This window comes from Tyto alba, unplaced genomic scaffold, assembly GCF_018691265.1.
Source record: "Tyto alba isolate M040663 unplaced genomic scaffold, T.alba_DEE_v4.0 Super-Scaffold_21, whole genome shotgun sequence".
Taxonomy (NCBI): Eukaryota; Metazoa; Chordata; class Aves; order Strigiformes; family Tytonidae; genus Tyto; species Tyto alba.
Genome location: NW_024881295.1, coordinates 14321339 through 14347266, shown reverse-complemented (window position 1 = coordinate 14347266; position 25928 = coordinate 14321339). Strand labels below are relative to the sequence as shown.

General features: G+C 41.1%; 1 protein-coding gene across 2 annotated transcripts in view; it reads left to right on the top strand.

The window, feature by feature from the left end:
- Positions 1-714: 714 nt before the first annotated feature.
- The window catches only part of DERA (deoxyribose-phosphate aldolase), a 58032-nt gene continuing 32818 nt past the window's right edge, over positions 715-25928 (top strand). For both annotated transcript variants that reach the window (XM_042795319.1, XM_042795318.1), the window contains exons 1-5: positions 715-816; positions 10708-10805; positions 14271-14418; positions 16088-16183; positions 17448-17582. In XM_042795319.1, coding sequence (XP_042651253.1) covers positions 786-816; positions 10708-10805; positions 14271-14418; positions 16088-16183; positions 17448-17582 — 508 coding nt within the window. In that variant the 5' untranslated portion in view covers positions 715-785. The remainder of the gene's footprint in view (positions 817-10707; positions 10806-14270; positions 14419-16087; positions 16184-17447; positions 17583-25928) is intronic.

The window sequence follows — 25928 nt, the reverse complement described above, 5'->3', positions numbered from 1 at the left end:
TTCCACTTGTCATTTCCTTAAATGTTATGCTGAAAAGTTTACATAATACATTCTGGATGGAAAGGAGAAAGGTTATACAGAGGTACATCTCTTCATACACCTTTTTATTTTTTCATATTCATACTTGTTCATACTCTCCTTTTGGATTTTTTTCACGAGAGTAAATGAGATCGTCTTAGAAAACTGAGGCTAATATTTGAAAACTGGGCTATTAACTGAAACATAGGCAATTCTGTCAGACCATAAGAAAATACTTTGTGCCATATTTCAAGTAGGCTGTGTAGCGTTTTGTAGAGATGTCTGGGATAGTGTCTCCCAGTTTTAGAGCTGTGACCCTTCATCTTAGGGGGAGTATTAACAATTTTTAGTACCTTTTTTGTGTGAGTTTGTCTCATTGCAACTCTGGAAAAAAAGTAAATGCTGTGAAGTTGTCTGTGTTACCAGACTTCCCTTTTGCAGGTGTTACTACGAAGTTTTACAAGGTTGGTAAGTTTCTAGAGCTTCCCCGTGTTTTATACCTGGAGATTCAACTCGCAGACACTGAAAGCTACCTGGATTCGTTATCAAGACAGCAAGTTAGGCGTTATTTTCCACTGAGGAAAGAGAACATCTTAGAAATTCCCCTTCCAGAAGCGTAGTGGTCGCTTACTGCGTGGCAGCTGCGGGCGGAGGGGGCAGGCTGGGCCCGGGGGCTGGGGCCTGCCCGGGCGGGGCGGGGCGGGCCAAGTCTGCCCGCCCCGCCCGGGTCCGCCAGCGGGGCCGGGGAGCCGCCGGCAGCGCGGGCCATGGCGGGCCGGAACCCGGGCACCGAGCTGGGTAAGGGGCGGCGGCCTGCGGGGGAGGGCCGGGGCGGCGGGCCCCGGCCCCGGCTCCTCCGGCGAGAGGCGTTCGCGGCGGAGCCGGGGGTTCCCCAGGCGGCGTAACTGGGGAGCGCGGCGGGGGCAGGGCCGCTCGGCCTGGGACCGGGCGGGAAGGTGCCGGGGAGCGCCCGGCTGCGGGGCCGGCCTCCCCGCGACTGGCCCAGGGCAGCGCGTACGAGCCCCGCTGCTGCAGAACCGGGTGTTTCCGAGAAGGCGAAGTAGAAAGAGACTTACGGCGCCTTTAGATCCTTTAACGTATACTCGTGACATACAACCGAGAGGCCTGCGGGAGGCTTGCTTTCCTTTCCGTACGCCGGGTCAAACAAGAAGCTGAGGGTTGTCCGTCACGCACGGCCTCGGCTGGAGCGGCCCCGGGCTGCGGGGCGGCCGGCGCTGCTGCTCTCGGCAGCCCCCCTCCTGTCACAAAGCGGGGCCCGGTTCCGGCTTCCGTACCTTTATGGTTCTCTGAATTTATTTCTGACTGAATAAACCTCCTCCCCTCTCCCCAAGAGGTTCAAAACACTTTGTTATTTGGATTTTGATTTGCAAACTCGGGACTTACTGTTCTCCTTGTTTCTTGCTTTCTGAAGACCGATAAGAATTTTCCAGGTGTCTCCAGGCCCAAAAGGTGGCTGTGCCTCGGGTGAGGCAGAGAGGAGCCAAGAAAGGGTTTCTCTGCCACCTCCCAGCTTGGAGCTCTTCTGAGGATTGCTGGGGGTAGGGAAGGAGAAAGGGCTCCATCCTCCTGACTTCAACCAGCAAAACCTAACTGCAGTGGTGGAATGAATTAAGGTGATTAGCCTTCCTACAGTCTGCCCTTAAAGGTAGGATAATTTGGTCAATGTGAGTAGATGGACAGTAGGGCAGAGGAGGTACAGGAGTGGCATCATAAAGGTGGGAAGCAAAGAACAGCAGGTGTAGAACAGGGAGATCTCAAAGTTAGCACGAGCAGAGTTCGGGAGCTGTACTGCAGAGTGTCTGTGGCAATGCTCCTGTCTCTAGCACAAGCATGGGCATTTTTACAGAGCTAACATGCAATTTAAACAATTAGCCTGTGGACAACTAAGGGTTGACTGCGTTTTCATTCACTGAAATTGCTGGCATGATGTAACTTTTAAAAGTGAGATGTTGAATTGCTTTCTGATTTGCTTATTCATGGACTACTTGTAGGGACAACTGAGTTTCAGTTTTAGCCATCCAAACAGCATCATTTTGCTGAAACAAACATGTTAATAATGTAATGCCAAAACTTCAGTGGCTGTTAAGAAAAAAGCTATCATGGAAGTTTGTAAAGGCTTACTTTAAAGTTACTTTAAACTAGCTGTTTTGTGCTTTTTATTACTGTAATTTTAATCTTAGAACTAATTGTCAGTATGTGTGGGGATTCCAGAAACTTTATGTGAAGTCAGTTCAGTACTTAGCAAACAGTCATCCTCTGTCAGAGGCATGCCATGCTGCCAAGTGGGAAACTGTTGGAAGAGACAGGTGACCTCACTAACATTTGGCCGGATCTTGATACACAACTCTAGTCAAAGGAAAAGTATTCAATATGCGGCTGACCAGCACAACATAATAATTGGGTTTTTTCACCCGCTAAAACAATTTTTGAATATGTTCCAAATATTTACTAGAAGTCTTTTCTCTTCTGTAAGTAGCCCTCCCCTGTCCAAGAGGCAGGGTCAACTAATGTTCAGGATTATTAAAGGCAAGCACAGAGGGATGGATATCTTCAGGCCTGCACCATGTGGCTTCTTCCAGCTGCAACTGATTTACCTGGAAAGGTCACTACCCTCACCTTATCCACAGGTACTTGCCATCCCTTCACAGTGATATTTGTTTCAGTCAGTTGCAGTCAAAATGAGCTGGGTTAGATGTGCAGGGCAGGCGTCGTAGGGGAACGGTGTGGCCATGACTGCATTTGTATTAAGTGGCACTAGAAATGCTGTAGCTGTTTCTAACAACTGCCTTATGCTGGGTGCTTTAAAGGGAGAACTGAATCTCCCTGCCATTTGCTCTCCCACTAAATACACATCTGAAATACATTAAGTGCTGTATCTAACTAAGTCACTGAATCTTAGTGCTGTACCTTTGGTGGTAGCAGTACGCAAAAAGGACATGTTAAACCTTTGCCTCTATCTTTCATGGTCTCTGGCAATACACACGTCTTCTGAGACTTAGGTGCTTTGGCTTTTGAAGGTTTTGCCAGCTTGTGCCAGCAGCTTTAACAGTAATTTAAATGATTTGCCCTTTATCTCAGAGCATTGTGTAGGATTATAGGTTTCTAACAGGGACACCTAGTGGTAAAATATCTTTTAATTAAAATATATATTATTTGAGTCCTTTCTTCTATCTCAGCTATTTCTGTGCTTGCTACGTAATGTCATTATTTAAGCAAATTTCTGATGCTGCCATTAGAAAGCATATATTTGTTTATCAATGACAAGCCAAACTCTTCTCAAACCATGGCATGTAATGCTTTCCCATGTGATTTTTTTTTTTTTTTTTGTAAAATAAATACATTCTTCTAAAAGCCCTTAGTTAGTGCTTTCATTCTTCCTATCTGTCTGTCTTATTGTTCCTTAGTAGAGGTATTTACTTGGAATAAAGAACAGGTGCATCTAATGCCGATAAAAAGACCTGATTTGCATGAGCTAATCCGAGGGCAACTATTCTAATACACTGATACATTTGCCATCAGACAATTGTGTCAAGAAGGTGGTTAAGGAATTCTACAGGTTTGTCATTCCGCAGGGACTGTTTGTGGAGCCATTTTTCGGTACTGGGATTCATCATGGTGCCTGCAGGGGCTTAAAGGGATCTGCCTGTCCTGCTCTGCTCACAAGAATGCTGGAGTGTAACGGACCACGTGCTTCATGTTTTGTCATGTTTCAGAAAAGCATCAAATACAACTTTTTAACACCACTTCATAACAAAAAGTGAAACGCATCAGTGAGCATCTGTTTTGTAGTGTAAGCTAGTAGCATACTCCTTCGGTTTAACTGGGGGGATGCCACGTGGGTTTTCTGTTCCCTGCAGATGGAATTTTGATGCAACAGCTTCAGAAGTCATGGAGAAAGACAGGTGCTCAGTAACCTTTGGTAGAGGCAGAAAATGGCAAGTAGGAAGTTTAAAACCAAGCAGATAACACAGCTTGTTTGTGTGGAGCCTGAACTTGTGCCTAGATGCAAGTCTTTCTTCAGGCCACTCAGTAGGGTGATTAGAGCGGGGAATGGCCTGAACAATAACACAAGGTCACATGGCGAAGCAACAGTGGAGTTGATTGCCAGTCACATAGTTTCATCATTTATTGTACTGGTAAAAGAGTAAATCATGCCTGACCAACCTAATTGCCTTCCGTAGTAAAATGACTGGATATGTTGACAAGGGGAGAGCAGTGGATGTCATTTACTTCAACTTTAGCAAGGCTTTTGACGCTGTCTTTTGCAATATTTCATATCCAAGTTGGGACACTTGGATGGGCGGATACTGAAATGCTTAAAAACCTGGTTGGATGTTTGGGCTGAGAAGGTGACGGTCAATAGGTCATAGCCTACTTTGAGGCCGGTACCAAGTAAGGTAATGTAGGGGTATAACCTGGGACCCATTCCGTTTAACATTTTCTTCAGTGACCTGGAAGAGGCGATGGACTGCTTGCTTATAGAGTTTGCAGATGACACTAAATTATCCAGGTCATTCAAAGGGACCCAGACTGGTGGGGAAATGGGTCAGTAGGAGTTCAGTGATATCAAGCCGGGCCGAAGGCAGCGCCCTGCCCCGGGGGGAGGACGAGCCCCGGCAGCCACAGAGGCTGGGCCCTGCCTGCCTGGGGAGCAGCTCTGCCGAAAGGCCCCGGGGCCTGGGGGGCAGCGACGGCCAGCGGCCTCCCGGGCCGTCCCGACGGGGACACGGCCAGGAGCTCAGCGCTTGCTAGGCCGTATCTGGAAGGCTCTTCAGTTTTGTTGCTCCCTAATAGCAGAAAGAGATCAACAAACTGTCAGAAGTTCAGCAGAGGTGCCACCGAGATGGTCAGGGGCCGGAGCACCCGCCCTGTGAGGAGAGGCTGAGGGAGCTGGGCTGGGGAAGCGATGGCTCCAGGGGTCCTAACAGCAGCCTGCTCATCCCTATGGGGCGTGTATCAAGAAAGCAGAGCCAGGCTTTTCATAGCATTGCAAGATGGGATGAAGCAACACAGCGGGCTTGTCTTGAGTCAGAGAAGTTCATACTGGATATAAGGAAAAACTTCTTCATGCAGGACAGTCAGGTTATGGGGCAGGTTGCCCAGAGAGACTGTGCAGTCTCCATCCTTGGGGACTCTGAAAATCCAACAGAATAAAGCCCTCAGCATCCTGGTCTGGACTCAGAGCTGACCCTGCTTTGCGCAGGAGGCTGCACAAATGACCTTCAGAGACCTTCCAACCCAAATTACTCTATGATTATGTTTTTTTACCTCTGTGTGTCTATGTACGTGTATGTGTGTGTATATATATATATGTATTATGAGTAATGAATAATTAGTTACAGTTGTTTTGCAAAGTATGTTCTTGTATTCTAAAAAAAAAAAAAATCTATCCATGTTGCTCAGCCCTTCTAGTTGAAGGGCCAGAAATATATTCATTATATTTCAATTGATATTTTTAATTATAGTTGGTATTTCTGAGCCATTTACATGTGAGAGCTAGCCTGTTGGTAAGTGGCATTTAGATAATGAAGTCTTGCATCTCTTTTCAAGACAGCATAATTCTGTTCTAATATATTAATAGCTGGTTTTAGCTGGTACTGTGGCTCTGTTTTTTCAGTGTTCCTTTCTAACACCTTTTGAATCTGCTGGATAATTTTAATCAAATTTGAAGGCCAGCTAGATGTCTCAGAATTAAGTAAGTCACTGGGTGGAGTGACCGAATTAATCCCTCTGTTGAGGGAAAGGCAGGCACAGCTCAACAATTACATGACTTTTCATTACATCTTTTTGGGGGGGCTTTATGCAAGTAACAAATGTCGTGTTTTACTCCATGGTTGTAAGGACCGTAACAGGACAGCTGGGTTATTGGGGTTAAGAGAGGTCTCTGGAGCCAGGGGAGAGGAGAGGGAACAGCAGAGTTCTTGGACCTGCAGAAAACCAAGCTCCTGTTGTTTTGCAGCTCGCTTTCTGAGGAAAGGCTTGTCAGCGGTTTTCAGAGTGCTCTGGAGGATATCCTGATCCATTTCATGTGATGCATGGTCAACATTGTGTGATTTCACTAATATCCCAAGATAGTAGAGCTGATTTCTAGTTCGGGGCTCGTGCCTTGGTGTCTTGCTTTGAGTACCTGAATGCTGATAGCTTGGAGGTAGAACTTCTCTATGTAAGGAGGACCCATCTGAAAAGAAAGTAGGTCCATAGCAAGAGTCACTATGAAAAAATAACAACAGCTTCTGTCTTGAGGAAACTGAATAACCACCAAACCTCTAAACAGCTTACATGGTAAGATAACTGTAAGAAGACCTGATCCTGAAGCCTTTTCTCTTTCTTCAGTGGCTTTGCTTGGCTATGCATGGCCAGCTGGGGTCAGCCTGTGTCCAGCTGAATACCTCATTTCTCCACTAAAGGTTCAGGATGCAGTTTCACTTGCTTCTCCAGAAATAACAGCTTTCATCGCTTCCCTTACCCATTTTATCATGTGTTCATGGTAAGAGCAGAAGCACACATGCTGTTTTTGGCACAGAGGGGGAAATAACCAGTTAGGGGGGCAGCTTCTTTTGGGGACAGTGCTGCCTTAAAATGCATGTGAAACTACAGCCTCAGGCATTCTTGAGCTTTCTGTTTCACCATCTGAAGGGATGCCATCTACACATTTTTTTTTAAAGCTTCTGAAAAGCTTAGTCTGTTTTATGAGGAATGTGTTAGGTATCTTAGATATTTATGTAATTATACTAATGAAGTGGTTTTATTTATTGTTTTATGAGGAAATGCTTGGTATTTTTGGATTCATGTTCTTCAAAGAGAGGAGATGAATTTCCTGTTAAGGTTTTGAATATGATTTTTTCAAATGTCTTCAGAGAAAAAAGTAAACTTGAAGAGTGATTACAGAATATTGGCTAATTAGCTATAGTGTAACTGCTTTAATTACTTTTATCCCTGAAGCCACATGACTCTGCAGATGACTACCAGATGACTTATTTAAAAAAAAAAAAAAAAAAAGACGTGTTCACACTGCAAGGTTAATGAGCCTAATTAAATATAGTTTTCCTTAGCCAGATACTAAATCATAAAGCTTGGGGGAGTGAGTGGGGGGGGGGGGGGAGAATCCAAAGGCAGTCAGTTCTATTTCAAATAATGGTTTTATTCTGATTTTTAATGAAAAGAAAAAAAACAACCTGGAATTGTGAGTGATTTTTCTGAATAAGAGACACTTACATTTAAAGATTTGGTGAGACCTCACATGGCAAACTTTGAAAGTCTATTTAGAGAGAATTATCCTGAGACATATTTGTTTTCACTTGCCCAGAGCTTTAATTAATGGAGAAGTGGGCTTGAATAAAAGGTCTGTGTTAGATAGAAGTCTCCATCTGCTGCTGCATATTACAAGAACCTTTGTCCTTCTTTGCTGTGTGTTTTTTATTACACCATTTTATTTCCTTTAGTAAGCTGCATAATGTCTCACGTTAAGTTGTACAGACAGGATGGAGTTCTGATTTTTTTTTTAAATTATTTTAATTTATTTAAAAAAGTTTTCTGTCAATGCTGTGCACAGTGGATCAATATCCCACATTAAAAAAAAAAATACTTGGAGATCCAAATTCTATGGTCTTTCAAGCAAACTTGCGTCTCAGGCACAAAAATTAGATATTACACCTTACTGAGTTGTCATGTGTCCCCTACCTTCATGACTAGTCTTCAGTTATTGAAAATAGAAGGTAAAATGTGTTACACTGTGTAAAAGGCTTAAGCCAGAAAATTTCATTATATTTTGAAAGAACTTGCAATCATCTCTTGCTGATCAGCTGATATATGGTAACTTTCACAGGTATCTTTGGGCAAGGCAGAACTAGTAGCTTATTCCCCTTCCACTGTTCTTCCCCATCTTTTCTCCCATTGATTATGAATTTACTTAATTTACTTTTATCCTTTTTTTTTTTTTTCCCCCTTCTTTCTCCAAATGGTATTATACTTGACTGTTTCCTTTAAGCTAATCAAGTGTGCGGTGCTCTATTTCCTGAAAAAATCACTCAGACCTTCTGAGAAGCTGTGCTCAAAAGTCAGGTAGAGACAGATACAATAGCTGTATGTATGTTTCTATCAAAGTCCAGCACAAGATGAATCAGACTGAATCTTCTCCAAATAATAAGTAATGAAGAGTTAACCTAGTCATGGGGAAATTTCTGTTCTTTCACTTAAATTTTCACCTGAAACGTGAATTTTTTGTATCTAAGACTGGACACTGTCTTCATATTCTTTCAAACTCTTCTATAGAAGGCTGTAGTTTTTAGAAATGAATTACTTATCGGATTTCTTGGTTGTTTTTCATAATGTAGAAAGGATAGGTTAGAGTAGAGTAACTGAAAGGATCCGTATTAGAGAGTGAGAAACTGAGTTCCTCATCTAAACCACTTTCTTTGATTTTATCACGTTTTTCAAAGGGGCTGAAAGGTCACCATGCACCCAGCAGGGTTCAAAAGTTGTCTTGATATATTGGTTTATGATTAAAAGATTCTACCTGAGTACTTGGCACATAGTAGGAGAATCACAACACAGAGTTTGTGTTTCCTTCACTTATTTTTTTATTTATTTGTATTTTCCTCCTCCTTGGACTTTGTCAAATATTGCCTATAGTGACCCCATGGGAAGTGATTCATGATCATGTAGGAGCCTCAGCCTTAAAGCAGAGGATATAGAGGTTTCACTAGCTTATATTTCAACTGTCTGTGTGTGTATGGTTTGCATTTATTGATATTCAGAAAGAGTGAAAGTTGTAGCCGTAGGTTTTGTAGCAATTTATTTTCTCACCTTCTTTCTACAAGGTGGTTGAGTTTATTGCTTTTGGGGCAGAATGGACAAGGCTGTAGCTTTGAAAGTGGAAAGAAGTAATGAGGGTTTGTTGTTCAAGTGGTTTGCAACTTTGCAAGCTCATCCCTTTGTTGCCATACAATGAGACTGATGCTAAATTCTTAAAGAAATCCTTGAATTCCCTATGATTCCTTTGAAATTCCTTCTTTGTTTTACCTTTTCTGCTTTTGGCCAACATTTTGACCTTGTAGGTACTGGTCACTAAATTACTTGTATGTGGTTAATAGGAAAGTGGTAGCAGGGTGGCTTACAGTGCTCAGAACAAGATCTCGTTTAGCTGTGTTTCATACCTTTGTCTTGCATTTCCACTGAGTCATATTTGCCCTAAATTGTTTTTTCCAGAGCTTTTTATAAGTCTAATTAGGAAAACAAACTTGTATTCACACATACATTAGCTACTATATTAGTTCTGCACTTTTTTTGGCTATTAAAGCTATAAAATAAGAAGAAAAAAATCTGAGGATAAGGTTTCTGTACAAAATCAGTGATTTTGGTTGTTGACTTTTTTTGAAGTTTTTTAAACCTTTTTTAATCAATGTGCTCAAGGGAAATGCAGGTTTAATACAGAAGTGAAGAAGACTTGTAGAGGTGAGATGCTCTTAATAAATTCAGTCACTCAGAAATATTTTTCCTTAGTATCTAAACCCATGTCCACATACTGACCTTAACTGATGATAATATTAGACGATCGATGGTGGTGATTTGCTGATGATTGGTGGATAATGATTGTTGATGTTGTTCTCAGAGTATTTTTGTGGATTGCTTATATGATCAGTATTTAGAAGAATTGTTTATGTTTTGGGATATCAGAGATTTTAAAGATACTCTCATTTCTTTTTCCTGTGTACGTCTGTGAGCAGTCTGTGTTTATTAACATTCAAAATTGCACTTCAAGAACCCAACCCCTCAGTTTCCTTTATCAGTCAGTTGCCCTTTGTTAAGCAGTGTCCAATTTTTGGTGCTTCTGTTTTTAGACAGTTTCAGTATTTTAGTAAACGTTGAGCATCTGCTTCTCTTTGGGACTGGCTATTGTTTATGGATACTGAAACTCGTTGAAATTGTGAGCCAGGCTGTCTGCAGTGGGTATCTGAAGAAATTCACAGGTTGAAGATGTTGCCCTGGGTCCTCTGGGGTGCTTGGCAAGGTGAGCACTTCTCAGGCAGGCATGCCTCTCCGCAGCTTCCAGACAGGTGTGTTGCCCAGGAATTCAGTGCTTTTGGAAACTTGCAGTTAGTCAGGCCCTAGAAGCAAATTCAGTACAATTAGCTCTGGACGGTAACAACCCAGATGCTTTGTTATGCAAGGGTCTGTCCAGAGGTTTCGGTGACCTTGTGGGGTACAGTTCCTGTGAACAAAGGTTCATGCACACAAAAATGCTGTTGTATCCTGGGTGCCAGCAGACAAGCAAAGGACCGAATAAATGTCACCATATTCTGGAATCAAGAAAGAAATCATCAAGCAATGACAGAAGGCTGTTTTGTGGGGTTTTTTTGTGTGCTACATGTATAATAAACTTAATAGTCCAGGACTGGCAACATAGTGTCTCTCGTTAGCAGTAAGTTAATTCAGTTGTAATGGCAAACAAAACATGTTGTGTGAAGCATCCAGTTCACAGATCGTACCCTGACAGAAGTTAATGCTATTATGGTGATAAGTATGCAAGCCCTGAAAAGAACATAAAAGCACAACATGCTCTTCAGAGTTCCCAAACCAAGCTAGAACTTTCTTCTGAAGTCCCACACCCTATATTAAAAGAACAAAGAAATAGATGAGACTTTTTTTCTTCTTTTTTTCCCACCCTAGAACTTGGCTGGATCTCAAAAGTGCATGTGAATCGACCTGCAGTTGTGAGGCATGCAGAACAAATTAAAAAATGGAGAACTGTGAAAGGTAATTGGCAAGTAAGTGCTCTTTTTATGCATTCTGTTCCTGTATTTTTAAAGTAGTCACTCTGTCTCTCCAGGCTGCAGTATTGAATTTTTTTCAAGATGCATGTAAACTTAAAAGATGTGCTTGTCCATGTCTTATTTTAATAATCTGTATTTGATGATGATGGGATGGAATAAGGTGACGTATTTATCCAAACAAGTTAAAAACCTTATAACTCATGAGTGGCAAAACCGCAAATGAATTTAAGTCATCTTTATTCATGAGTGGATTAAATTTTATATTACTATCCCAACACATTTATTCTGTTTCCCAGACAGACTTCTCTGCACGCTGCCTTCTTATTTTTTAATTTTAATGCTGTAAGATATGATCATGGTCCCTGTCAAGTTTGACCTACCTGGATGATTTTTCTTTACTTAAACATCCCCAACATGTGTGATTTCTTTGCTTAACTAGTTCTTACCTAAAGCTCAGAAATCTTGACTGGCTATGGCATTGCGGGGGGAGAAAGGAAAAAAAAAAAAAAAAAAAAAAAAAAAGAGGAAGAAAAAAAGAAGGAAAGAAAAAATGCTACTTAAGGCTACTAGTGTTAAGGAGGCTGACTTCTCAACTCTTGAGATAATGTAAATTATCAGATATTGTCCATCTCAGTATAAAACAGGTTCAGGTAAGACTGCTAAAGCCAGGGGTGCGAATTAACTTTTCTTCAAGGCTGTCTGGCATTCACTGGACACACACGTTTAATGTTTTAGCAGTTACTGTCAGCCTCTGCTGTTACTGCCCCCCTGGCAGAACTGGCAGATACTGGCCTGGTGTGCGTTTTGGTTTATCCAGTCTGCACATGAGAATCGTAATGCAAAGCCATCAGGTATGCAGTGTAAGCTAAGACGTGCTGCAGAGCAGAGCAGGCGAGGCACAGCTGAGTGCTGGTTTCTGCCATCTCAGCGGCAGGACGGGAAGCGCTGAGAGGGGGGACGGCAGGCAGAGCTGGCTGCAGGGTGCCTTAAGTGCTTTGGCAGCCTTCAGACAAGGGCAAGGTCTGGGAAATGTCGTGGAGCAGACCCGGAGCTCCCAGTGAGATCTAAGCCGTGGAGTGGTGACTGGTGTCCAAAGGTCAGGTTGATTCTTCATTCACCAAACAGCAGTTCTGCAAGGAAATGTGTATGATTCCTTCCCTCTGCGTGCTAAACAAGTTGTTTTCTTGCAACAGTAGCTGTTAATGTGGAAGCAGGAGGAAGGAGACACTCAAGGATCTGTCTTAACAGTCCAACATAGTAGGAGAAAGCAGGAGTCATTTAATTATACTTAATTCTTAAAAATCTGTTCAGAATCATTGGTATCCTCAGCTTCGCACGTCAGGCAGCCATTCTGGGGTGGATGAAGGTGCGTTCATAATGAACATAGATCTTGCGGATGGCAGTTTGGGGATAATTTGATGCAGCTGTAAGATCCTACTGGAAGGTGATAGAAAAAAATGTCCTGCCTGTTACATGAACCTGAAAGTTTGTGCTTTGAATGTTATGATTAAATAAATGGAAATAAACTGAGGAAAGTTAGACCCAGCTCAGCATTTCTCAAGAGTTTCTTATGCATAAAAAGTCACTTGATACCAAGTTTAGTAGTTCAGTGACTCTGGGTTGGGAAATAGTGTCAGTGAGAAAATCCAGAGTATTCCATAACCTTGGCTATCTTCAGATACTGCAGATGCAGTAGTGTAAAAAGTAAGTTTTCTGATTTGACCAAAGTTACTATATAAAGAAAAAAGAAATAAGAGAACCACAGGCTTTGATTACAAAGAATCATTGGGAAGAAAAGGATTTAATATCACTCCCTCAACATGGCTGTAGGTCAAATGTTTAATTATTACTTACACTTCTCCACTCTTCTGTGTAGTAACACTGGTACTGAGCTCCTCGAATAAGGTTTTACTTTGAAGAATGCCAGAAGCATCTCTCCTGTATTTGCACACTGTCATTGGAGGATAATCATGTGCTGTTTATTTCAGAGATGATTTTGAACATTTATGTGTTTGAATCTAAGTAGCACCACAGATTCAAATTTTGAAGGCCATTTCCCAAAATATACATTTGAAAAACCCTTTTAAAAAAATGAAGTTCATGCCAGTTCTTGGAACTCTCTGACTACATTTGTCTTGATGACTTTATGATTCATGTCATAAGAGATAAGACAAAAATTCCCTCAAATGAAGGATAAAAACCCTTTTGGAGTATTTTAGGCTGAAAGTAGAAATGAGTTAGAAATAAGCAGTCAAGCTTAGACTAACAGAGGCCAGTAACGGTTTATTACTCTGTTCAGTCACCCCATAACAGCTTTCTGTGTAATATTTACTGCATGTTCAGAAAGGAGACTCCCATCAGCAAAGTGTGAAGTGTTTGTAGGCTGGCCAGCCACTTGAGATTGCAGAATAATACCTCCATGCTGAAACAACAGGTTTTGCTGCCTATACTGACAAATTGTGTCACAGAGCAGAGCAGTCAGAGAGGGACTTTATGGACTCAAATGGACTTTGCCACTGCAAACTCTTCCCTTGTTGAAGAAGTGGCCACTAAGAGATGTCAGCTTTTAGCGAAGCCATCACTGTAAAGGCCTTCAACAGGTATTTCAGAATACTATCTTAAGCTCAGATTTTGTTCAGCAAAAAAGCACAAAAAATTTGTAATAGTGCTTCTGTTCCATTCTCCAATTAATAAGTCTTGTAAAAATCTGTGGCATTTTCATCTAAAGAGTGATTTAGCCTTGTCACTTAGCTCTTGCTTTTGTTTTTTGCACCAAATAATTACAGATGTTTTTTATTCCCGATTCACACAAAAGCAAGTGGAAACATCTGGAGTCTAGACCCTAAGTTTTAAGAAGTCTGGGTTCTTACCCCCCACTGATTCCATGTTTCAGTCTCACAGCAGGAGAAGCATGCAAATGTGCAAGTGTGCAAATTGCTGGTGTGTAGACTCATCTGGTTAGTGGCAACTGCAAACCTGTACTTCTCTTGAAGCGTGTGTATAATTTATCGTGCATACGAGTCTTAAAGATACAGACATACTGTATAGAATGGAGCATATTATAGCAGTGAGGTTCCTCACATAGGTGATGTTTTTATCTTTGTTGTATAGAATTAAATTTGAAACAAGATGCTTTTTGTCCAGGTTTCTCTGATTCTTACAGAGTCCCCTTTGGTAGTTAGCTTTTGCACCAAAAATTGGAATTTATTCCTTTGCTTCTGAGAGAGTGGGCTTTAGATTCCAAATCCTTTCTGTACCATTAGATAACTGCTCAAGACATGAACAAATATCTGCCAGCCCTATCTGTCATAAACCATTCTTTGCATAGCCTCCATGTTATGTTACGTTTTCTCATTCTTAGAGTGAGAGCCAGGCTTCTGATTCCTGCATCTTCTAAGTCAGTTTGGCTTTGGAAGTGTAAACTGAAATACTATATTCCTTGCTTCACTCCCTTTGTAGGCTGCTTGGCTGCTGAAAGCTGTCACCTGCATAGACCTTACCACTCTTTCAGGCGATGATACTCCTTCAAATGTTCACAGACTGTGTTTTAAAGCAAAGCATCCCATCAGAGAGGATCTGCTGAAAGCCTTGGACATGCATGATAAAGGTATGATAGGTTTTGTTGTGTGTATTTTGTAGAGAAAATATCTACATTTCCTCATTTTTCAGTTTTCAGAAAGGTGTAAAAATAGCCCCTTCTTCCTGTAATGGAAGCAGTTATGGTAGACAGCACTGCAGAACTGATAGTCCTGAAGGAACAAACTAGGTCCTATGTGGTCTTATTCAAAGCAACTGTCTTATGTTCTAAGTGCAAAGTATCTATTCCTTTGAGTTAAAATAGGAATACAAGGAGAAAAAATTCCTTTCTTAGTTTGGCAACCGAACTGAAGCATGGACTTTGGATGACATTGTAAGTTATGATACCTAATGAGAAAATTTGATGTAGAAGCCAGAAGTGTGTAACCTCAGTGTATGTCTTTTAATAACAGTGCACTAAGGTGAAACTAATTGAGTATTCTGTTAATGTGCTGATGTCCTTAGTAAATTGGATAAAGGGGCGGTATTCATGTGACTTCTTTGGATTTCATGCTTAGCTGTTGTTTCTGTACGTAGCTACTGAGCCAGCCGCTTTGTATGTCAGAAAAAATACGTTACACAGTCCTACGCGTGTTGTTTTTCCATCAGAAAACATTATCTATTACCTGCTTGTTTCAGTAGTTAAGATAGGAGGCATCTCTGCAGCCCCATCTACTTCAAGGAATCAGTTCTGTAGTGAGTGCATGTGATTGTGTGCATATTCATGTATACACACACACACACAAAAGACTTCCCAGCTAAATCAACAGAGTTGAAGGGGTGGAAGACAGCCCATAAGAACTAGTAGTAAACCTTTTTTTGACATTACTCAAGCAGGCTCCATCTGAAATCCCAGTGTTACACCCAAGACTGAACATAATAAAACTTCAGAGCAATATAGATATCAATAAAACCTCTTTATATCTGAGCAGCATTTCTGAATTTTTCCAGATGTAATCCACGATGTATCAGAGAATACCATTTGACTTTTGTCATGTCATGTTGGCCTTATGATGATCTACAAAAAGAAAATCCCAGTGACATTTGGGGCATGCTTTTACTATTGAAATATGTCAGTTTTACATGCACATTGGTCCACTGATTGACATCGTATGATGTAGAACCAAAAGGGGGATCAGGCCTCTAGTTTTAAGCCATACACATAAAATACCAAAGATTAGTCTTTTTTTAAAACCTAGATTTATGAACTCTTCAGACAGTTGAAGCATTAAATATGAGGTCAATTATCTGAGACTTTGAGAAGAGTATTTTAACTAGAAATGCAGTAAGACTGCATTAACATAAAGACAGCTCAGTTGCTGCTGGGCTCAGTCTGGCTCAACAAGTAATGACAGAGCTTGGCGGTGTGGCTTCTCTTGCAGTAATTTGCTGACTAAGCATGTCTTAACTGTACATGTTAGCTCTAAACAGAGAATCTGTCAATAAAAATCTTGGTGTTCTAACTCCTGCTAATGCAGACTTGGTCCCAGGGCCAGGTGAAGGAACGTGAGGGAGGTAACAATATGGAGAATTACCTGAACTGTTTGAGCAATATAACAGACGTCCCTAGTGTAGGTGCTTAAGATCCTTGTGAGAATGCAGAAGTGGAAGGTGAGAACAATGCACACATGCTCGTAATATGGATTGCACTTGAGAAGGTACAAATCTATATATGAAAAAGTGACCTGTTGCTTTTGCAGGTATTACTGTTGGAGCGGTTTGTGTATATCCTGCAAGAGTCACCGATGCTGTTAATGCCCTTAAGGCTGCTGGTTGTAACATACCAGTAGCTTCGGGTAAGGTTTATTTAGAAATATCCAATTAAATATTCTGCTGCTATAAAATACGTAGAAAAATCCAGATGTTTGGACTTGCTTTTGTTTTATAGAGTAAGGTGAAAAGGCAGCAGGTGGAAGGAAGGGAATAGAGTATAATATAGAAAATAGTATTCGCTTCTGGTATAATCTTTTGTTTTCTTTCAACTTCAAGATTATCAGGAATACCAAGCCCATTTTGCTGGAAGCTCTTCAAATTGATACTTAAGATACATCAGTGTCTTCCTCACCTGAATAGAAGAAATTGTGATAGTGTGCTGGACAAAGTATCAGTAGACACTAAGTAGATGATAATAACAACAACAGCAATAATAATATTGCAATACGAGTTCTAATATAAGGGGGTTTTCCCTATCAGTTGTTCAGTTTTAAGTATAAACCTACAAGCTGCATCCAATGAAGCTGTGTACAGAGGCAATGTTGTTGTCTGTTGAGTGGTCCACAGGTTCAGGACTTGTACTTACAAATCTAATAGTGCCAGCTTTTCTCCAGTTACCACACACGAGAGAAAAGTCCCGAATCTACAGTAAGCAGGAAGTAGAATCAAAGAATTATGCAGGTTAGAAGGGGGCTCTGGATGTCATCTGGTCCAACCTCCTGCTCAAAGCAGGGACTAACTCTGAAGTTACATCAGGTATTTAATTCTAAGATCCATGTTTTCTGGTGGGGTTTTTTGCTGTTGTTTCATTGTTGTGTAGGGGAAAAAATATGTACTAAATGCATTTATATGTCAGAGAGAAAGAGGTTTTCTGACAAAGCCATTATTTTTTCCATTTCCAAAGTTACTTTTGGGTTTTGTATGTAATCTTAAGTAGATGTCATTGAAGGCAATTTTTGCTATATTGTGATTTAGCTGTTAAACATATTACTAAGATTTAACTTGAAATACTACTTACAAGAATTGGCGAGAATTAAAAGTGTATGTATTGCTTCATGTATGAGTTCAGTCCTTGTTTGCTCAGTTCTGCTGGAAGCAATACATATTGTGCTTTCTTATGTAGGCTGCTATGGAAAAATCAAAGGCGTGTGAAAGAGACCTTTTCACAAGATGCACTTAGGATCTTGCTTGACATTGGTTATTAAGGGAAGAGCTAATGCTTCTTCTGAATGAGAAGAGGGTAGGATGAGGTGCCTTTAGATTTTTTGAGTCATGGTAGGTATAAAAGAAGTATGGTCACTTTATAAATCATTTTCTTCTTTCTGCCTGCATTCCCTTTATTGCTAGTGGCTGCTGGGTTTCCATCTGGACAAACTCCTCTAGAAACCAAACTGGCTGAAATAAAGCTAGCTGTGGAATATGGTGCCAGAGAGATTGACATTGTCATTAGCAGGAGTCTGGTGCTGACTGGCCAGTGGGAAGGTAAGTACCTACCCTTTGGCAAAGAACCTAAACCTCTGTATATGCACATTCAAGTTCTGTCTTTGTCTCTTCCCTAAGTCTTCACATCAGTGCTTGAAGAATTGGTCCTTCCCCTAAGAGTAATCTGGGGCACTGAACTAGATAAAAACGATTTAACTAATTTATGATGGATGGTTGCATTTTTTGAAAAGAATGCTGTTACAAGTTTTATCAGGCTGGGCATGCAGAATGACTTTGTGTTTTGAAAATTCAGGTCTATTCCTTCTACGCCTTTAGAGGATTTTGTGTATAGGATTAAAAAAATAGTAAGTGAAATGGAAGTGAATGCCTAATTATTTGAACAGTTTTGCTAAAACCCCCAAGGGGTTGCTAATGTAGATGATACCTTGTTAAATACACGTTTCAATTCTTGACAAAAATATGGATTTTGGTTGTTTTATTTTTCCTGATAGTTGAGGGTACAAATTGACTGTTCATGCTATTATTAATGTTCTTGTGTCTGTAGACTACTACTAATTAGTAAGAACAATAATGCTGAAGATGTTTTTTGCTCTAATTGCCTCCTTAATGTTTTGCCTTAAGTGCTGACAGTGCTCCTATAGCTAATATCCATGTGAAGGTAAGCACATCATTGTCTTGGAGTGAATTTTTCCATTTAGTTTTATAATACAGCGCCATAATAGCTTGTTTGCTTGGAAGACTTCATAAAGGACCATTGATAACCTGAGTTTGGTTAAGTAAATACAGTCATCATGGTAACAGATCATATTTTCTGATTTTGGTCTTCTTTCAATTAGCAGTTAAAAATGAACCAAAAAACCTACATATTTTCTGCATCTGTGTTTTCAGAACTGATACCCTTGTTTCCAATTGATGTAACATCTTGACCTTTCTTGTAGTATTTACCATCTCCATCCTGGTTCTCTTAAATATATGCAGCTTTACAAACGTTACATTTCTTGATAATGGGCATTGTTGCAGACATTTGTTTCTTTCAGAGTGACTATTTTAAGTTCAGGTCTAGTCTCAGAAATTGCTGGAATATGGAGACTGGATGATTGAATGGTTTTAAATAAGACAGAATAACTTCTGTAGCAGCTGGCAGTAAGACTATATGCACACCTTCCTACACTGTATCTTTGTTAGGGTCTACATTATGGTCTATAAAGCAGGTACCCCCTCCAGGACCTGTGTTCCACTGGGATTGGTCTTGATTACAAAGTGAGCTGGGTCAGTGACCTGTCACTAAGACTAAAAAAAGACCACTAAACTAGACTTAAGCCGCAACTTGCAATTATGTCTGAAAAAGTCTGTCTTGTAGCAATTTCGGACATAATTGTGGTTACCATGCTTCAGCCTTCATGGTACAAACCACTGTTAAGTGAAAGTTGCATAGAGCAGAGATCAGAAAGTTAGTGCATGTAGGCAATTGCAAATGCAGGCTAGAGGTTGTATTGCTTGGAATTATGTGAAGGAGAACTCAGAGGAGGAATACGGGGCTAGATTCAGAGAGAAAGTTTGTACCAGTGATTGAAATGAACTGGACATACTTTAAGGTTTTCTATATGAGAAAGGAATTGGTTTTTTATGATCACAAGTTACAGGGGAGGAGTACACAGACATAGCAATGATGGATGTAGTATAAAACTGTCAGTTTACTACCTAAGTAAATTAGAGGTGACTTTTGATTTGGTATGCATATTCTTTTGTTCAGAGCTGAAGTCATGACAGGGTTGAAAGCAATCCTTTTCTGAGGAATGTTTAGTTTACATTTGTTTTTACTGAGAGCAGAATTGAAATTATTTCCAAATGTTTTCTGAAAGTTTATTCATGAACGGCAATCTGTGTATGGCACATATTTACATGGTCTTGAAAAAGGCTACCTGAGAAACAGAATTTACTTGCCATCCAGATAATGCTACAGGGTGAAAAATTACAATATTTAACTTGCCTTACCAAAAAAAAAAATTTCAATAGGCAATTTGAATAATTTGGTGGAAATCTAGTGTTCTGACTTCTTAGTTAGCTTTCAATAGATATATGTTACCTGGGTGAACATGCATGTTTCCACCTCTATCTAATAGTTAGATATGATACACAGCAATGTATAAAGTATGTTTAAGGAAGCTAGAAGAAGGGATTAAGAAGTCTTTTTTAGGATGGATCCCTATATTACATAAAATTGAAAAGTCTAGTGCAGTAATTATGCCTGTGTTCAAGGTGCTTCACTAAATAGTGCCTTGCAGTTATGACAGAACCTCTGGTTATGCTTGTAACACTAATATATTTTTATCGTTATTTTCTCATGCTGCCTGTCTTCACAACTTCAGGAGTTTTTGACAAAAATATGTATGTGGTAGAGTGCTTTATCTTACTGTCCATATATTTTTACCTTTTCTTCTAGCCTGTGCAATAATTGGGGTTGCCATGATAGAATAGTGTTGCTTTGTGATTTGTTTCAAAAGCTTGTTTGGTTATTAAATATTTTAGTGTATGTCCAATTATGTCAAGCTATTTTAAATCAGTTCTTAAATATTGTTGAAGCTTTTTATGACACTCAGAATATATTTTCTAGATCTTTATGAAGTAATTGTTAAGATCTTTTTAACAGTGCTGAACATCAAAGCAGCTTTATTGGACAGCTAATTTACTTCGGAAAATAACATTAAATGAGATTTAAGTTTATGAACTTATATACCTTTTACAACCTATTAGCTTTTAAAGCAATACTACATTACAATAGTTTACTCAACCATTGTCTTCTATCAGTTGACAGAGTATAGATTAAGCTTAAAAATCACAATTTAGGTGCTGTCTTTAGGCACAGAATGTGGAGCCTGTATGTAAAGAGTGAAGTTGACCAACAGAGAAACTGGATTTATTTCTTTTATTTCCTTGTTATCAATTAGTATGTTGGAGTTGCTGTACCTTCTGAAGTTGTCTAGGGTGCTGTAATGTTACTTCTAGTGCCACAGCTTTTAGCAAACACCTGGACATAACTACACTATCAGCAGCTTTGGAGGTATTGTTAACCCATCGTTTGCTCTATGTCGGTTGAATTTTCCTACAAGAAAAGGGAAAAACCCAAGTATATTCTAAGAAGTTTGAACGTGGCTTCATCCATGAAATACAGTAGGTATAACCTCATTATGAAAGCTGACTTTCAATTCCGTTAATTATTCAACTGTTAGTTTAGAGGCTTTGTTCAGGGATTGGGGCCCCCTTTTGTGCTACATACTTTATAAATAGGGCAGAGGAAATACACTTCCCGCTCCAGAGATTTGGAAAAGACTCCACATATTGTTCAGAAATATTATAGCTGGATTTACCATTTTCTAGATGTGCAAGCTGGCTTCAGATCTTGAAGTCTAGTTGCACAATTTCTGTCTTACATTGTCAGCAGCAGCTCAGACTCCTGAAGCCAAGCTCTGTTTTCTGTTTCATGTGAATCACTGGAGCCTGGAGTTGCACATATGTGTCTGAGAGCAGAACTGAAAGAGTCGTGTTGTGCTGATAGCCTTGCGCTTGTCATTTTGTTAACAAACCTGCCATTAATGTGCAAGACAGAAGGGACTCCAGCTCATTTTCCAGTTTCCCATCATGATTACCTTGATCTTTTGGTCTAACAAAAATCAAAACATCTTCCCTCCTCATCCCAGTTTCTACCCTTAACATCAGTCAATGTGACTGACTAGATAAAAATAGCAAATAAGCTGAATAAAAAAAAAAGGAAAGAAAAAGTGGTCTTAGCTCCACATTTTTGGAGAAGAGCTGTTTCATAAAAATTTAAGCTGTGTTTTTTTTCCCCTTAACATTTTCATTTCCTGTGTAGGAGATATGGATTATCCGCTATATTTTACGATTTTTAGGACAAATGTATTAGACCAAGGCAAAAGACCATGTAGAGAATCTATGGCAGATTATAGCCAGCAGTAATTGTCAGGGATGTTTGCTTGAGAAATGTGTAGGGGGAGGAACATTTTCTTTGGTGTATTTAATAGCTGCTAAAAATCAATATAATGTACTGAATAGTTAGAATTTAAGAAAACTACAAAAAAGACACCTTTCAACACATATCTTTTATAACAGTGAAATTAAAACCACAGCTATGAAAGTATTTTTTTTCCTATAAAAGCCGAATTTTTCTGACTTCTATAAATGCATCCAATAAAAGCAGATCTAAAGTTCATGAAAGCAGTAAGATATCTTAAGTAAGTGGGTGTAAAGTATAAGAGTTCTTATGTCACATGCATTTTAACAGCTAAGTCAGTGGAGCTACCACAGACTACATCACTGAGCATCTGGCTCCAAATATATTCCTGGGCTGCATGAAGAGCAGTGTGGCCAGCAGGTCGAGGGGGGGATTCTCCCCCTCTACTCTGCTCTCGTGAGACCCCCCCTGCAGTGCTGTGTCCAGCTCTGGGGCCCCCAGCATCAGAAGGACATGGACCTGCTCGAGTGGGTCCAGAGGAGGCCACAAAGATGATCAGGGGGCTGGAGCACCTCCCCTGTGAGGCCAGGCTGAGAGAGTTGGGGTTGTTCAGCCTGGAGAAGAGAAGGCTCTGGGGAGACCTTATAGCGGCCTGCCAGTACTGAAAGGGGGCCTGCAGGAAGAACGGGAAGGGACTCTTTGTCCGGGGGTGTAGTGATAGGACAAGAGGTAATGGTTTTAAACTGAAAAAGCATAGATTTAGATTAGATATAAGGAAGAAACTCTTTACTGTGAGGGTGGTGAGACCCTGGCCCAGGGTGCCCAGAGCAGCTGTGGGTGCCCCCTCCCTGGAAGGGTTCAAGGCCAGGTTGGACGGGGCTGGGAGCCCCCTGGGCTGGGGGAAGGGGGCCCTGCCCAGGGCAGGGGGGCTGGAACTAGGTGATCTTTAAGGTCCCTTCCAACCCAAACCATTCTGTGATTTTATATAGGTTGGCTTGCTTTGGGTTTTTGTTTGTTTGGTTGGTTGGTTGGTTGGTTTGGTTTGCATTGTTTTGTTTCTTTTTTTCCCCGTCCTGGCTTAAGACTTAGACTTCTTTTAGAATGGGTAGTGTTGGTGCTCTGTTCAAGATGCTACTCAGTACTGGCCATTTGATTTGAGAGCTCCTGATTTTCTTTTCCTTGTTTTTAGCAGCCAGAAGGAGTGTCTCTTGCAACCTCTTCATGGTGGTCTTAGCTCACAGTTGAAGATATGCCTGCAGGGTTTTATGCAATAAAGGTTTTTGCCAAAATATTTGTGCCGCTGCTGCTAACCAGAGAAGCTCTATCTGCTGTGTCAGTTACTGGTGTTCTGCACAGGTTGCAGATATTCCCAGAACGGCAGTGTCCAGCCTGCTTATGCTCTTGTTCAGTTTGATGGAACTGAGTATTTAAGTGGTGGACTTTTTGGCAGCACAGACTGTTGCAGAAGCAGCTCAGGACCCCTTAAAACACTGAGTGCATTTTAAGTGTGATTAACTCTACCCACACTTTGTGAGGAAGTTTCAGGATAATCAAGTTATTTGTGCCTTCATTTAAATCTGAGTACTGAAACTTCTTTTTTATTTTTGAAAGGAGTAGGAGTTTTTGCACTTGTTCTGTATCAAAGCAGTTCCTGCTTGCAGTGGGACTGGGTGCTCTGGTTAATTTTCTCTGTCCCAGAGGTAGTTGCGTTTCTATCTGTGCTTTTACTGTAGAGTTGAGAATGTCCTATGAATGCCAGCTATTGTCTGCAATCTGCAATAATTAGTCTCTGAATAAGGAGCAGTATTTATTACCTACACACTTGCCCCATTAAAATATGCCCACTTTTCCACCACCTCAGCTAACCTGATAGACATGGATGATTGAAGATTCCCAGTTGTTCCTGCCCGTGGGTTGATGCGTGCTGTCAGATAGTGAGACTGTTCAAATGATCTTGGCACTAATTACATATAAAAGTACCTTCCAACAATAGGGAGGATGCTGTAGCTGCGGTACTAACTCCAGTGAACAACAGCTATGAGGATATAATTTCTTTTCATGGAATCCAACCTAAATGTACATTTTGTTGATTTTCTTTTGACATTTTTGGTGGCGTGTCTTAAAAGTAGAGAAAACTCGAGTCTTTTCTTCTTGTTACCGAAACTAGAAGGACATGAAAGCTGCCTTCTCTGGCTTTCCAAAAGCTTCAGGAAAGAGTCACCCCACGAAAAGAGAATGCATTTGGATCTAACATGAGCAGTGTTATCAACTGCACAAGAAAATAGCACAGGTTCTTTGTATTTCCTTTTTGAGTCTCGATTTGATGTAGGTTTCTGGAGTATGATCAATTGATCAATAAAACATGTTAGACTGCATGCTAGTACTGATTAATTCACACCTTTGGTACACAGTAAGAAACAAGGTGATGCCTGGGGTCTATAAAGGGACTTGCTAAGTGCATTAGCTAGTTGTCTACTAATGTGTGTAGTGTGCCTCAGAGGACCACCCCAGCGATTGCAGCCCCGGCCACCCGGTGTGCCCATGGCAGCAATAGGATGCAGCTGCATCGCGGGTGGAGGGGAGGTCCAACCGTACAGCAGCTGGCAAACCCTACTGTATGTTTCCAAGTCTCACTTGAGGTCTGAAGGGAAAAGAAATCTAGTATTGCTGAAAAAATTGAGTCTTCATAGCCATATCCTACACCTTTTTAGCAAGAAAGATTTATTAAAAGCTGTATTTTAGCTTTCCATAAAAGAACATTTTGATTAAATGTTTGAAGATTGAGTATGATGTGTGAAAAGGATTCTCTTGCAAAGGATCCTGTTTGCTTATTTTGCATCTTTTTTTTTTTTAAAATTAAAATTCCAGAAATGGTGGCTTTATAATGTAAGAGCTGCTTTTCTCTCTACATTGGAGGAGTCTTAAACATCCCAAAGTGGCCAGGTTCTAACAGTTATGTTTCCATAATATCTGGCTCTTTTAGTCTCCCTATGTTTAAAATTTTGTGGGAGTGATGCTGAATTTTACCAAAAAGGGTGGGAGGGTTTCCCTATGCTCCCTGTGTTGCATTACTGGACCAGGTCCACAAGGTCTAGCCTTTTTACAGTCCGTTATGTCCAAATTTATTCTGGTTCTTACTGACTCTGTGAAAATATAAAACTATTAGAAAGGTAAGTATGCCTCTGGCTATGACACCCCCTAAATCTGAAAGCAGGAGTTTGTGAGTGGGTGGTCTGTTCTGGACAGTGTCCACGAGCAGCTGAATGCTGGCCTGTCCTCCCTGGCCCTGCGTTGCCCTGGCTGCGGCTGGTGGCCAGCAGGTTGTGGCATTTCACTGAGAAGCGGTGAGCTGGTGGGATGTGTGCTGCTTTGTCCCAGGGACACGCTGACTGCTCAGAGATGAGGGCGAAGGGAGAGCTGTAGGTCAGAAGACAGACTGATAGCAAGAGGCCCTCCAAAGGCGGTGGGGCTCTCTGTGGGGAAGGAGGGGCAACTCCAGGGCAGGCCTTGCTTTTTGTTTTCCAAGGGGTGTGAGGATACAGAAATAATGGTCTGCTTTATCTCTGATCTAAAAGGCTTTCTGCAAGTTGGTCCTGCTGTCTGTGTCAGTGAGAGTGGCAGTGCTTGTGTGTGTAACAGTGGCTCACATCAAACCTCCTTCCTGAACTCCAGCTGGCTTCCTCAGTGAGCACAGGCATCAGAAGCGAGGGTCCAGCTCTGTCCTTGGAACTGTAGCTCCACAGCATGCTAGATAGATGTTGTCCTGCTGGCCCTCCTGCCGCCATACTTCCTTACCATTGACAGGGCCATCTGAGGTCACAGCACAGGATGGTCCAAGTCCTTGGCAACCTTGTGGGCAATGCAACTACTTGAGGTGGTTTTTAAACACAAATCCATGTGGATTTGCTGGTCCTTGAGGTGTGATCCCAGGCCTTGGTCTCTCCTCACCAGGGATGTTAGCAGAGTGCATTGATTTTTTTAGGAAATTCTTGTTTTCATGAAGCTTAAAGTGGGATTCAGGTGCCTAAACACAGATGTTAAGGTCCATAATCAGACTTTCTGAGATGGTCCCATGGTACTAGGGGGAACATTGGGAAACCAAAGGGAGATGTGGAGCCTCCAGGAGTGACAGCTGAAAGCCAAGGGGGATGTTTCATGGCATCTCAGGTGTCACTAATATTTGTAATTAGACAACTTGGTCACACCTTTGTTGTCTTTTAGACTGAGCCCTTTGGCAAATGTGTGTCGTGGTTTGAGCTCAGAGGGCAGTTGAGCACCACGCAGCTGCTCACACATCCCTTCTCTCCCAGCGATGAGGAGGGACAAATAAGCCAGGCTTGGAATTTGAGATAGGACCGGGAGGAGCAAATCACTCATTATGGTCATAGGCAAAAGGCAGACTCATTAGGGGAAGA